We start from the raw sequence: 13,282 nt of genomic DNA, 5'->3' as shown, positions 1-13,282 counted from the left end.
CAGGAGGTTTTTTGCCTACATAGGTACATAAAAACTGAGATACCTGTGGTCAGCATCCTAGGAAAGGGGCAAGGCTATTATGGAAAGCAAATAGTGGACTTGCATGCCTATGAGGACTGTACACATCCATGCCTGTTGAGATCAGCTTCCTTCTCATTTATGTAGCAGGGGGATATTGTCTTTCTGCTACCACTTTCTTGAAGATAGTGATAAGTCTGTCTGGCTGTTCAGGGAAATGCAACTTGAATATGTCCTCTGACTGATCATGGCACCCTTCTCTCATCAGGAGGGCGTTGGGGGGTTGTTTTGCCTGTTTGGCCTTCAGTGGTATAAAATCATTGTGTTGCGTCACTTGAATTTGCCCACATTGTGTTTGGTCTGTCAACTTCTGCTCTGCAGAAGCCGATGCTAGCTATTCTGCTTATCTTGGAGTGAGAAACAGGTTTCCCCAACCCTCCTTTCTGCTTTCCTCACCTTGATGGAACTCAGGGCTCTCCTCTGAGCTCTTGTGGGGATTTGGTGGATGCCAAACCACTGCTACCTAGGGTACTTTTAATCTTACCCACTTCTTGTTTGGTCATTTCAGTTTGATCATCCACAATCCAGGTGGAGTCAATGGAGAGACAGAGAGGCACTTCCAGTGGGCAACTCACCCCGTGTCTCAGACAGCTCTACTTGGGTGGGATAAACACTGAGGCACATAATGCAAGGAAGATCTTCGTTAAGAGCATTTTAAAACGGGGATTGGGGGAGGAAGCTTTGCCAGTCCTCATGTGGTGGATAATAGCCAACATTTGCAACAGGAGATCTGACACTTTGCTGAGGGTATTCAAGGACAATCCAAAACAGAGGGCATTTCTGCTTGGCCTAGGGTGCGTGTGCCTCCCACGGAAGGATCAGTCGCTGGCTTGCATCCAGGAGAAGATACAAGACTGGATGGCCCCAGGGCCGGAGCCAGTTTGGCAGCTCCTGAGTTCACAGAGGAGATGAATAGGAGGAGACATGACAGAAGCAGCCGAGATAATGAGAGGACAGATCAGACAAATGTGGCAGGTCACCTCTTCTAGCAGTAGAGAAGAAGGGGCATTCGGGAGAACTGAAAGGCAGCAGGATGAAAGGGGAGAAAAGCGAGTCCTTTTGAAACGCAATCTGTAGTGAACCTGTGGACCTGAGTTCCTCAAGGCAGTGCTGAGGCGAAGGCTGGAGGGGAACTAAAAAGAGCCGGTGTTTCTGGGGTCAGTGAGGACATCTTAATTGAGCAGAAAGAAAAGGTTTTGGGAAGCATTCACATTTCAGGACATGAGCCAGCCTTTAACTGATAAGGGGTGAGAGGGCAACTCTCCATATGAGCAAGCTGTTCTGAAGTTGCCTTGCTACGGACTTTTGCAATCTCACAATTTTATTTTGGAACAATTTTATTTTGGTTTGGGAATGTGGATGTTCCTCTGGTCTAATGTGGAAGAGCCTTCCTTGTGCTAGCTTGGACGTGGAAGGTCGTGTATAGAAACTTAAAGCAAGCCTCATGTCAGGAAATGCCGGTTGGATTTGGTGGTAGAAGACCCTCTTCTTGTTGTCCAGATCTACTTGGAGATTGGTCCCTCAATTGAGTTACTTACTTTTGCTTCCTGCCTCTCCCAAACAGTCACCAGCAGTTTTCTATTTCTTACGGACTGGTGAGGCTGTGTCCTGTGGGAGTCAGGTCCTGGGGAGAACGGGGCTGTGCGTGCTCCTTGGAGGAAGGTCTCAGAAGAGCTCCCTAGCAAGGCTGCAGATGCTGAGGATTTGAAACTCACCCCTTGCCCAACGAAACCAAAATACTTTTCATGAGGAAAGAGCAAAGGACAGGACACCAGTGTAACATCTCTTCCCAGTTTTTCATCCCTGGTCACTCCAGCTCTGAGTAGAGTACAGAGGTGTCGCATAGATGTCAGCAGGCCATTCCTGGGTCAGACTTATGAGTGATGTTCCCCAGAGGTGCAATAGTGCTCATCTGCCGTAATAGACTGGTGGCATGCTGGAGAAACTGGTTAAGGAAGTGTCCTGAAATCCTATGAGGAAAATGAATGGCAAAATGGTCTATGCAGCCCTTTATTGTTTATATACTGCTAATGATCCATATTTTTCCATGTTCAAAGTGAAAAATAAAGAGGGAAAATGAAGGAAAGAAGACAAAAGTCACTCCCTCCTGTGAAAGGAAAGAAAAAAGAAAACCCAAGCATCAAAGTCTGGCAGGAGCAAATGAAACTCAGACCTGGGGTCTGATTCTGAGCCCTTTTACTCTGCTGCAAATAAATAAAAACAGATTAAAAAGTAGAGGGGAGCAACTTTCAGGCAACTTTGTTACAAAACAGAATCTGTCTCGATTTTTTTTGTATACAAATGCTTTTTCGGTCTGTGTGCATCAAAATGAAAACCTGTTCCTTGATTCATACTGAGCTTCAGGGAGGAACGTGCCACCCAAAGGGGAAAACATGATAACAGGGTTCACAGCACAGAGGCCTGAGCAGCCAGCAAGTGATGGGGAGGAACTGGGACATGGCACTTGGCATTAAGCAAGCGGTGCCTTCGCACAGGGGTTGACGGAAGGTTTCATGTCGCACCGCGTGTTTGCTGTCCAGCTCACCCAGGAGAAATGTTGGTATCTTCCCATTTTGTTTTAGTAGAGTCTTCAGGAGAATTAATGTCAAAAAAGAAATAGAGCACCATTTAGGCATCATTTTCAGCTTTAAAGGAACAGGCACCACAGTAAATATTTAGGTAATATGCTACAGTAAGTGCATTCAAATTGCTTACAGTCAATAACCTGCAGCTGGATTCGTGATGAAAACTGTACATACCCCTAGTGAAAAAATCTCTCTCCTCAGCTGAACAACACTGTGACTAAGGGAAAAATGGATATATTGTTTATTTTAAATATTCATTTTTGTGTGTGATTTGTCTACAGCTTTTATTAGACTAGTTGTAAACCCATGTGTGATTGCATAGCTTGAATAGACCAGATAGACTGGGATGGCTTTTCATGCGCTGTTTTTATTCCTGCACATATACGGGCTTTAAAAACAGCAATGGCAATTTAAGGGGAATTATTGTTTTGAGTCTCTCTTGTGGATGTGGATTTTTCAAAGACACTTATTACATTTCTGAGATGGCCTTTCCTTTTTCTGGGTCATCACTGGGAACTAGAGGATGAAACTGAAAGAGGCTGAAATTCAGCCTGCCCCTGCGAGCTTCAGCAAGGCTCCAGGAGCTTCCCTTGAACTCAGAGTGGTTCGTGCTCCTCTCCTCTGGTATCAGATCGCGACCTGCATTATACTCTAGTCCACTCATGTTTTCATGGTCCCAAGCAAATGGCTCTTGTTTCCCCTTCTCAGAGACTCTATTCCTCCGTCCGACGCTCTTCTCAGGAAGTTTAGCCTTTTATATAGCTGCCTTATTTCCCACTGCTTTCTCCTTTCTCTTCACTATTTACTGTTGCTTAGTCTCTGTTACCACTGAGGACTGTTCATTAGCTCCCCCTGAGAAAGGCAGAATTACTAAGGCAAGAAGTCGTCATCAAGGCAGCTGAAGGTGATGGGTGAGTTCAGCTCCAGGTTCAGACACCTAAACAAAGGTGTCTCCGATGGAGGTGTCCCCACGTGATGGGGATATCCAAGGTCCCCTTCTGTTCAGTGGAGATAGAGGCAATACAGCCACAGGGACTAAACAATGACCTTCGTACAGCTCTGGTTCCACTGGCTGTAATGACTAAGGAAACAATTTGTTTGGCTTTTGCCTAGTGTCTTTTGAGATGTCCAGAATACCCTGCCTCACTCCAGTTCCCAGCTCAAAAACGTTCCTGTCTTCTGTATGCAAGTTTGTCACATCTGCCAGCTCCACGTGGGGGTCTAGAATATCCTAGAGCTTCTCAAATGTTGCTGGATTCCCATCCATGATGGTTGCACTAAGCCTTAATTCTCCATTGAGTAAAATAAGAGACACCGCTTACCCGTGGACACCCTGAGGCGAGTCTCTAAAGTAGGAGCTGAATCCTGTCCGAAATGCCTTGGCAAGGTGCACTGTGATGTGAAGGAGATCTATTCCCTGCTTTACTATGGATTTTATATGAGACCTTGGGTAAATCCTTCAAATCTTAGTGCTTCGTCTGTCAAACAGGGACATTACAGAGCTCTACCTCACCGTGCTGAATGTGGGTTAGGAGATGTCTCACGGTAAGGACTTCAGGGCACATTACTAAAGGGATCTGGGGAACTAATTCTTGTGATGTGTCATTCAAGACACATGGGCTTGACTCCTCAATGCTGCTGACTACAGCCTGTGAGTCACTCCTAGCAGGTGACAGGAGGAGTTCAAGGGCTGTTGTACAGCCTGGTGCAGAGAGTTTGACGATAACCCCAGTCTATGCCAGTCTGACTTGTTATGGGCAGGTGGGATACAGATCCAGCCCCATGGTAGCTGATGTCCTGGCTTGAGAATGCCACACAGATGGGGCAGTACATGGCAGGTATTTTCCACTCCCGAGACTAAGCACAGAGTGACAGGAGTGGGAGTGGGTTTTTTGAAATTACTTCAGTTTTAAACCAACCCCAACCCTTTGATAAACAAACCTTGGAAGGGAGTTGAAACCCACTCATGTTAGAGGAAGGTGCGTCAGTCACCATGTGCAAAAGTCAAAATCAAAATAAAATAAAAAAATACTTCCCATGTGATCCAACTTACCAGGACTTTTTGTTGTAGTTATAATTGGAGAGATCTCTATACTTGCTTAGAAATAAGGCCTAGAGAAGTGGAAGAGAAAGGACCGGTTTATCCCACAGTCTGAGAGAATTGTACATTGTATGAAGATGTCACAAGCTAGAAGTAACAGGGAAAGGTGGGAATGAGAAATTCATGGTCAAGATGACAAAAGCCAAGGCGTGCTTTGTCATTTAAGTTTGTATGAAACAGCCAGGGAATAATTTCTGTGGCCACACAGCAAGAAGTACCAGAGAAGTCTTTATATCGCTCCATGGTGCCTGTTGACATCCATGTACTGATCACCCCTCCCTGACACCCAGGTCCAGATCCTGCTCATCACTAGGATGCCAAAATTTGCACTCGCCACAGAGTTGTGAATTTTTAAACAACGACAGGGATATGTCAAAATGTCTAGAGATACTTCATTTCTTTCTCCCCCCCCCCCCCCAGGTCTTAGTGCAAATGAGGAGGCAACCGACTGTTTTGTAAGGGTAGGACTCATTCCACCTGACTGCTGGTGTTTGCAAGTCCCCGCACTCCAAGGGATGGAGTCAGACACTTTGGGAGCATGAGTCAACCCCTCCCTGTCCCACACATGGATCTTAGGACAGGTTGAATCACTTTCTGGGGGTGTCTGCCTCTCTCTGTTGACTCGAGGAGATGTTCAGATGACTATCAGCCGGCATGGTACCGTGCAATGGGAGTGACTCAACACACATACTCTCAGCCAGCTCTGTGCAATTTACAGCAAAGGCTGTGATTAGTGTAGGTTTCTGCGCTGAAAACGTTACAGTGGGAAAAGCCTTTATGTGTATACTGGGGTTTTGTTTCTGGTGTATTTTATTCCTCTCTCTATTCTAGAATAAATGAACCCAACAGAAACATTTTTTAAGCCAGTGTGACACATCTGTCTCTTGTGGGTTGGCGCTGCTCGAGTTTCAGTATACAGGTACATCTAATGCTGTACAAGTTTCTAGTATAACAGCACTAAAATAAAGACAATTCATGATGATTCTTTTTTCTGCTAATCATAGAAAGATTTTAAACTGAATAGCTAGAAGGTACTGCAACAAACAGTGCTTACACACGTAGCATCACTTACCTTAAGAATTGTGTGGCATTGCTCAGCTTTCCAAAACTGTTAATTATGTCTACCAAGAATGTAACACATGTGGCAGGTTAAAAATAAATCTAATCTATACCTGTTTGGGGCTGAGGCTATTCACTTTCACAAGTTTCCATCCATTAAAGTCCCCAAGACCTATATGCAAGTGTTTCTTGCTGAGGACTTAGAACTTGGGGAAAATTGTGGTTCTCTTAAAGGTGGTGGCCTAAAGCTTCCCTCTTTGATAAGACCACTGATCTTACTGGTTTGTGGTTGTTGCTTTTTAAAATTCAGTCTGAAATACTAGTGCACATGTGAGACCAAAGGCAAGATATTCAGAGAGAGACTTGAGAGCTGATGCAAAGGCCTAGTTTTGGTGGACGTGCAGGCTGGGAGAATTTTAAAGAGGGGCAGAGATGGAGGTCTGCCATCCTTCCTGGCAGCCTTCTCCATCACCTCTCTTCCAGACATAGCTGGGCTGGAAGGGGAGAAATCTAGCCCCACTGCACTGTGGGATGGGCTTTTCAAAAAGAAGAAGTTAAAGTCTTTAGAGTGGGTCTGAAGAGCCAGTGGATCTTCTTTCCATCCCCATGGGACCCAGGTCCTTGTGGGCAGAGGGAAAAGTGAGAAGAAAACTGAAGAAGAAGAAATTTAGGGGTTTTGGACAGTTTAGCTCTTAAACCCTGAGCAGCTGCAGCAAGATGCTCCTTGGGTTTTCTTAAAATAGTAAAAGCAAAAAAGAGCTGAACCTATCTTCCAGTACGTTACACATCAGAGATGGAGGGGCGTTTGTTATTGTTTGTTTTGCTTGAAACCATTAGCATTTTTCCTTTAGATTTTATAGGTGATGCTCCCAGACAAATCTTTGGCCAAGGCCCAGTCGAACTATAGCTACCAAGTTACTGAGCTTCCCAAACATGGATCTTAGTCCATCATCTGTTCCCTCACCTGCAGAGCGGTTGTCCAGTGAGCAGCAGTGGGACTAAAGGAATAAGATGCCAGTGGCCTTTTCATTTCCCAGGAATCTGTCAATTAATTTTTATTATGATGCTTTGCTCAATAAGTTGTTCAATTTACCTTAGTGATAATCAATGGTATTACATTTTTAAAAGCTCCTGAAGTGTGATGGGGCGCTATTTTATCCTTTGGAGTAAATAAATAGTTTAAGTGTTGGTTGGGATGGGGAATAAGATCAGGCGCCTCTGGAATATCACGGGGTGCGTACCCCATGCCAGGGCACAGGGGGATGAGTTGGGAACCGAGGGTGACCCCAGCGCAGGCAATGCCCTCGCTGATGGGAGCAGTACCGCAGGGGCCGAGTTCTCTGGGCAGAGCTGCGTGCTGGTGATGGCTCCCTCAGCGGTCCCAGAGAAGGCAAAGGGATGGACCAGATCCAAGGTCTCTTCAGGGGGTCCCACCAGGAGCAGAATGAGACAGGGCTGGAGACATGACTGTGACTTGGATCTGTGGTCCCTCCAGGACACAAGGCTGCAGATCACTACATCCAATATAGGTCTTCAGTCCATCCTGGACACAGGGCAGGGGAGTTGCTGGAGGGATCAGATTCTTTGTTTTGGGACCATTTGGAGATTATTGATAAGTCTTGGTGTTCCCTGTATTTAGACATTCATCTGCATGGGACCACAGGGTGGAAAAAACCTGACCAACTGCCTATTTTTCCCAAAGGCGAATGCAAACAGGGATTCCTGATTAAGGCAGTATCAAATACAAGTCAATGTGAATGTTACTTGTATGAAAGTATTTTAGAATAAAAAAGATCCATGCAGTTACAAAGAATATAGATGTCCTGCTCTTGCGATGGTATACTCCAAGATAGACCCCTTCCTACAGAAAGTAACCTTCATACTTGGCCTGCAGCATTTAGATGGGACCTGGATTTTCAAATTCTCCAATGTGGATCTAATCAGGATGAGGACAGAGGCTGCTCCCTGTAAGAAGAGAAGAGCTGGGGTGGGGTGGCAGAGCCAACGGCTCAGGAAGATAAGCTTAATGTGCTGTGTCAGAGAGCTCCTGAATACGGCATCGTTTCCAATTCCTACACTGATATTTCTGTATTTGTCTCCTCCAGACTGTAAGGACCACCTGATGTGAGTTGAAGCTTTGGGCTACTGAGCCTGCCCCAGATGCAATAATTTAGTGAGCAGATGATGTTTTCAACCAAACCTCCTGTCTAACTCAGTGGATCTGTGTGTCTTCCGGCAGGTGTGTCCTCTGTGGCCTCCCTGATGTCCCTGGCTTGGGTGCTAGCCTCCTATCACAAGCTTCTTCGGGACTCTAGGGACGACAAGAAGAGTATGAGCTACAGAGGGGCCCTCATCCATGTCTTCTGGCGCCTCTTCACCATCTCATCCCGAGTTCTTTCTTTTGCTCTCTTTGCTTCCATCTTCCAGCTCTACTTTGGGATCTTTGTAGTGGTCCATTGGTGTGCCATGGCTTTCTGGATCATCCATGGTGGGACAGATTTCTGCATGTCTAAGTGGGAGGAGATCCTCTTCAACATGGTGGTAGGGATTGTGTACATTTTCTGCTGGTTTAATGTCAAGGAAGGGCGGACTCGATACAGAATGTTTGCGTATTACACGGTAGTGCTGACGGAGAACGCTGCCTTGACACTCCTTTGGTATTTTTACAGAGATCCTGACACTACTGACTCATATGCCGTGCCAGCACTGTGTTGTGTCTTTCTTAGCTTTGCTGCTGGGATAGCTTTGATGCTGTTATATTATGGTGTGCTGCATCCCACGGGGCCAAGAGCTAAGATCCTTGTCAGCTCCTGTTGCGCCGAGCTGCTCTGGGGCATTCCTTTGCCCCCCGATGTTGAGCCCATGGCACCCCAAACCCCTGGGTACCGGGGGGCCCAGGCTACGCCCACCAGAGCGGTCACGGAGCAACAGGAGGAACTCACAGCTGACACTTGCTTGCCCGTTTTCCAGGTGAGAGCAATGGTACCATCTACTCCATCTGGGCGACCCTATCCCCCTGAGGGGCCTCTCATTAAGATTGACATCCCAAGAAAAAGATATCCTGCATGGGATGCTCATTTTGTAGACAGGAGGTTAAGAAGAACTATCAACATCCTCCAATATGTCACCCCCACGGCTGTAGGTATTAGGTATAGAGATGGACCTCTCTTATATGAGTTGCTACAATATGAATCTTCACTTTAAAGCTCCTTAAAGCAAAAGTAAAAGAGGGGACCTTATTTTTGTTTACGGTAAACACAGATCATGAAACAAACACAAACCTTCAGATAAGCTTTCTTTCTGGTTGCTGTATGTATAAAAAAAAAAAAAAGATATTCTCTATGTTTTGTAAGTAAAAACAAAAAGAAAAACTTTTCTTTTGTTTTTTACACACAAGAAACAGTATTTCAACTTCCACACCTAGGATTCACAGGTGGAGAAGGAGGCATCTCCACATCAGTTTTATACCGTACACCAAGTGTAGAACATTATTTATGGGATTGGTGCTGATTGAAAAATAAAAAAAACAAACAAACAAACCTACAACTGCCTTATGCCCTTAGGTGCTGAGTTTCATTAAGTACTGTCACCTTTCTCATGCAAAACTCTTTGATGATTATATGCCAGGAAAAAAACCAACCAACTGAAATACAAACCTTAAAATTAAAAATAAAAATTTAAAAAAAAAAAAAAAGAGAAGAAAAAAATGAACAACAACTAAAAGAGAGAAATGTACGAAAAAATCTTGTTGCTCTTATTGGATTTAGCAGAAACAAAGCAAATGTCTAAAGATAAGAAAGAAAAGCCAAGACACCCCCAATGGAGTTTGATTATTCCAACAGCTGAAAGACAAAATCAGGTCTGTAACTCAATTTGGCAATGCATTTATAACACCATTTGGCCAAGCCTGCGAGCCTTGACCGAATCACGTTATAAACGCGATCCCACCAGGTAACCGTTTTCCTCGTGTAAATGGGCCATGCGTAATGGTCGGTTTGCACCAGATTAATATGGTAATACAGTATCTGATCTTGTTTCGAACAATTGCACACACTAAAGCTCCACTGTCTTCAGTGGAGTAAATAACAACCGTCTGAGCCCAGAATAAGGCCTGCCACCTTGATTTCTGCAAAATAAGAAATCTGCAAACGTTGAAATTATATACCAAAAACATTATGCTAAAGTACAATTACACATATCTAATAACTATTTCAGTAATAATAAAACTCAGCATAGTAGCAAAAAGCGAGTCAATTTAAAGGCACAATACTTGATCAGTGACTGGCAAAATAATTTGACCTACTGTATCATTTTAAGGCTGTGAAAGGCATACATGTATTATTTGTAATCTCGTGTAAGACCTGTCATGTCTCATTCAGTGCGAGCCTTAAAGTGATTGTAAAGCATCCTTCGTTCCATTTTGGGGTTTTTGGGTTTTGATTTTTGTTTTGTTTTGTTTTGTTTTTAAGGAAAACAAAACACGAAAATCGGGATAAAACAAAAACAAAAACAAACAACAACAAAACAACCAACAAACTTCTTCAAATGGTAATAACCTGTAAACTGACTCACATCTCGAGATGATTTGGTGCTTTGTATTTTTGTTGATGTTGTTGTTGTGATTTAGCTGAGAATTCTTCAACTCGGTACATGTGGGGAACTGCTGATAAAAACTGTCTCGTGTCACCCTCTACTGTAAGTACATGGCGAGAAACACCACCAGAGGAAATTCAAGAGCGTAGCGAGAGCATCGTGGTTTAGCTTAGCCTTCTCACCGCAAGGAGATGCTGCCACCTCCGAGGATGGCAAAGCCTAGACGGTCACCTGCCGAGGGTTGTGTGGTTGTCTTGACATTTCCAAATAACCCGCTCGGTGTCTGAACATTCACATCTCTCGAATTCTGTTTCTGTGCTGGAATCTCTTGTTTCGAGTTAAATCACGGGTTTGCGTCTAGCCAACACCTTTTTCCGTTTCGAGAGTATTGCTCCTTTAAAGGAATATTCCCGTTTCAGGGCATCTTTTCAATCCCACCATCCCTCTACTTGGGAGGGGAAAAACAACAACAACAAAATGAGATATTTTTAAGTGAATGCTGTAGTATTTTCTGTGTGTAATTGCAATTTTTTATTCCAGAAATACTGTAACTGTCTAGGGTGCAAAACTCCCATGCTGACCTATTCTGAAGAGAAGATCAGCATGGGGGGGGATATTTTTTAATTATGATTATGATTTTTTTTTATTTGAGGAATCAGTTGGTTTTTTTAATTATAATAGTATTTAAGGAAACTAGTACCAATTTTATATAACAGTTTAAAGAAGCTGAATGCTTTCTTCGCCTGAATATACCTGAAGAAAAACATTTTTTTCAATCAGTGATCCTTTGCAGTCTTCTGAGAAAATGTTGGGGTTTCTTCAGTTGTTTCATTTTGTTTTGTAATGAAAACTTTTAACTGGTGTCTGTCCCTTTCAAGGAGGGCAGGACTCATTCACACCAAACTATAGACACACGGCAAAGTTTATAAGAAGCCAAATTGTCAATGGTACTGTAATTCCCAGTCAAACTCCATTTCAGGCAAATGTTTCTGGGCTCTGATTACAACCAATGTGATGGGTCACATTTTCATGCAAAAGGAGGGATTTTGTCTTGTCATCCCCTATCTAAATTCCCAGTCCCTTGTTTACTGTGCACATAAATACATACATATATATATACACACACATATATGTGAGAAAAGCTTTCATTTCCCTTCTCCATTGTCTCCATGTGTCCCATAACCAGTCCCTTCTTAAGTGTCCTACTAACATTTCACCCTGTTTCTTCCCTAATCAATATGCTGTCTCCATAAAAAGAGGTAATTTGTGAAGTGAACTTGCTGTCCCCAGCTACTGAGTCCTAAAAACACAGAGGTGCCCATCCTCCAGCAACAGGCCTGCATTTCTCCGCCCAGGACTTTCTTTTGACTTTCCTTTAATTCTAGCGCAGATTTACTCTGATCCAGTTCCCTGAGACTCATGCCCTGCGTAAAGACTCTCCTTGGTCCTTCCATGAAGACCTCTCCTCTACACATCTGCATTGCATTGGCATAAGCATGAGAAAGGAATGGATGACAAACAACCCTGCTGTTCCCCGGGACCTTTCCTCCAGCAGGTAGCATCCTCATTTTTCAAAAGCACCATGAGAAGGTTCCCTCGCTGAACTTGTCAACCTTGAGGTCTGGTTTGGAGATGTGATCCCACACCCTGGCCCCATTGAACAGCTGGACCTGCCGCTTTGCACCACGACAGTGAAATGAGTCAACGAGCCGAGGCACACGCATCAGGAGTCACGGAGGAGACCCTTCAGTGTTGCCTCTCGTGAGTATCCGCAGCCTGCCTTCCCTCAGGAACAGGATCTTTGCTCCAGAACACCACACCAACAGCCGTCCTCTCCATCCCGTTATGGGACTGGAGGGACAAAACACTCTAGAAGTGACCTTACCTCTCAATGCAGTGCTAATTTCTCACAACCAAACCAGCTTGACTAAGGGCTTGACACAATCCTGCTCCAAAGTCCTCCTTCTTCGTGGCTCGTAGTATGGATAACAATGAAGGCAGGTGCCTCCACTGCGTGTTAAGACTGTTTCATTACGCTGAGTTGCATAAACTTTCTGCCTCTGCTCTTAGTCCTTTCTTTCAATGATATCCACTGGCATCTTGATTTAGCAAAAGAGTTCCAGTGAGAGCCTGTGTCAACCCTGAAGAACTATTTCTCTTTAAAGGACTTCATTACAGCCTTAACGTAAAACATATGCTCTACCACTACACCCAACAGGTTCATGGCGGACAGTTTGGTGTGGTGACCATTTCTTCTCGGGATTATCTGCAATCTTGTTGCCAAACAGCGCCTTTTGCCAAGCCAAAAGCTCGGGGAGGAAAATTACCCCCAGCTCTTTGTTGGTACTAATCCCAATGCTAAGAGTCTAGTCCTTGCCTCCTGTTCTGCTTTTTTTTCCCCCAGGGTCTCTTTGATTTTTGCTGGGCACTTTGGCAGGATGGTCAGTGGCTTGTCTTGGTTTCACTTGGTTTTTAACTCCTCAGCTTCTCCCTGGTAGCTTAGTTATACCATGTCCCACCTTCTTGCCAGAAGATACTGCATGAGCGGTTTTTCAAACTGTCATGGAGAAGGTTGAGTCCACATTTATTCACATCACAAGATCAGTGGGCAACTTCTCCGGCACGTTTGTGCTGCTGGATTCACCCTGGGATCATCTAAACCAGCCAACTATGCTGTGCCAGGGCAAAGCCGGGGCACGAGGGCTCCACCATCCTCACTGTTATATTGCTCAAACCTTCCCTGGCATGGTTTTGACCCACTCCAACGAGCCCCGGGCTCGGGCACAGCTTGCACAGGCGTTGACACTGGCCAGAGACCATTCCCAATCGGCGGTTTGGATGCAGCCGCTCTGTATTGGGGGTGCAA

General features: G+C 44.6%; 1 protein-coding gene across 1 annotated transcript in view; it reads left to right on the top strand.

Annotated features, from left to right (window-relative positions):
* XKR6 (XK related 6) overlaps positions 1–9,194 on the top strand; it is a 182,121-nt gene extending 172,927 nt beyond the window's left edge. Inside the window, exon 3 of the mRNA XM_075048932.1 lies at positions 8,063–9,194. Coding sequence (XP_074905033.1) covers positions 8,063–9,027 — 965 coding nt within the window. The 3' untranslated portion in view covers positions 9,028–9,194. The remainder of the gene's footprint in view (positions 1–8,062) is intronic.
* Positions 9,195–13,282: the final 4,088 nt, after the last annotated feature.

This window comes from Buteo buteo, chromosome 17 (genome assembly GCF_964188355.1).
Source record: "Buteo buteo chromosome 17, bButBut1.hap1.1, whole genome shotgun sequence".
NCBI classification, from domain to species: Eukaryota; Metazoa; Chordata; class Aves; order Accipitriformes; family Accipitridae; genus Buteo; species Buteo buteo.
The sequence above is the reverse complement of the archived record's forward strand: the minus strand, read 5'-3'. Positions and strand labels throughout refer to the sequence as shown.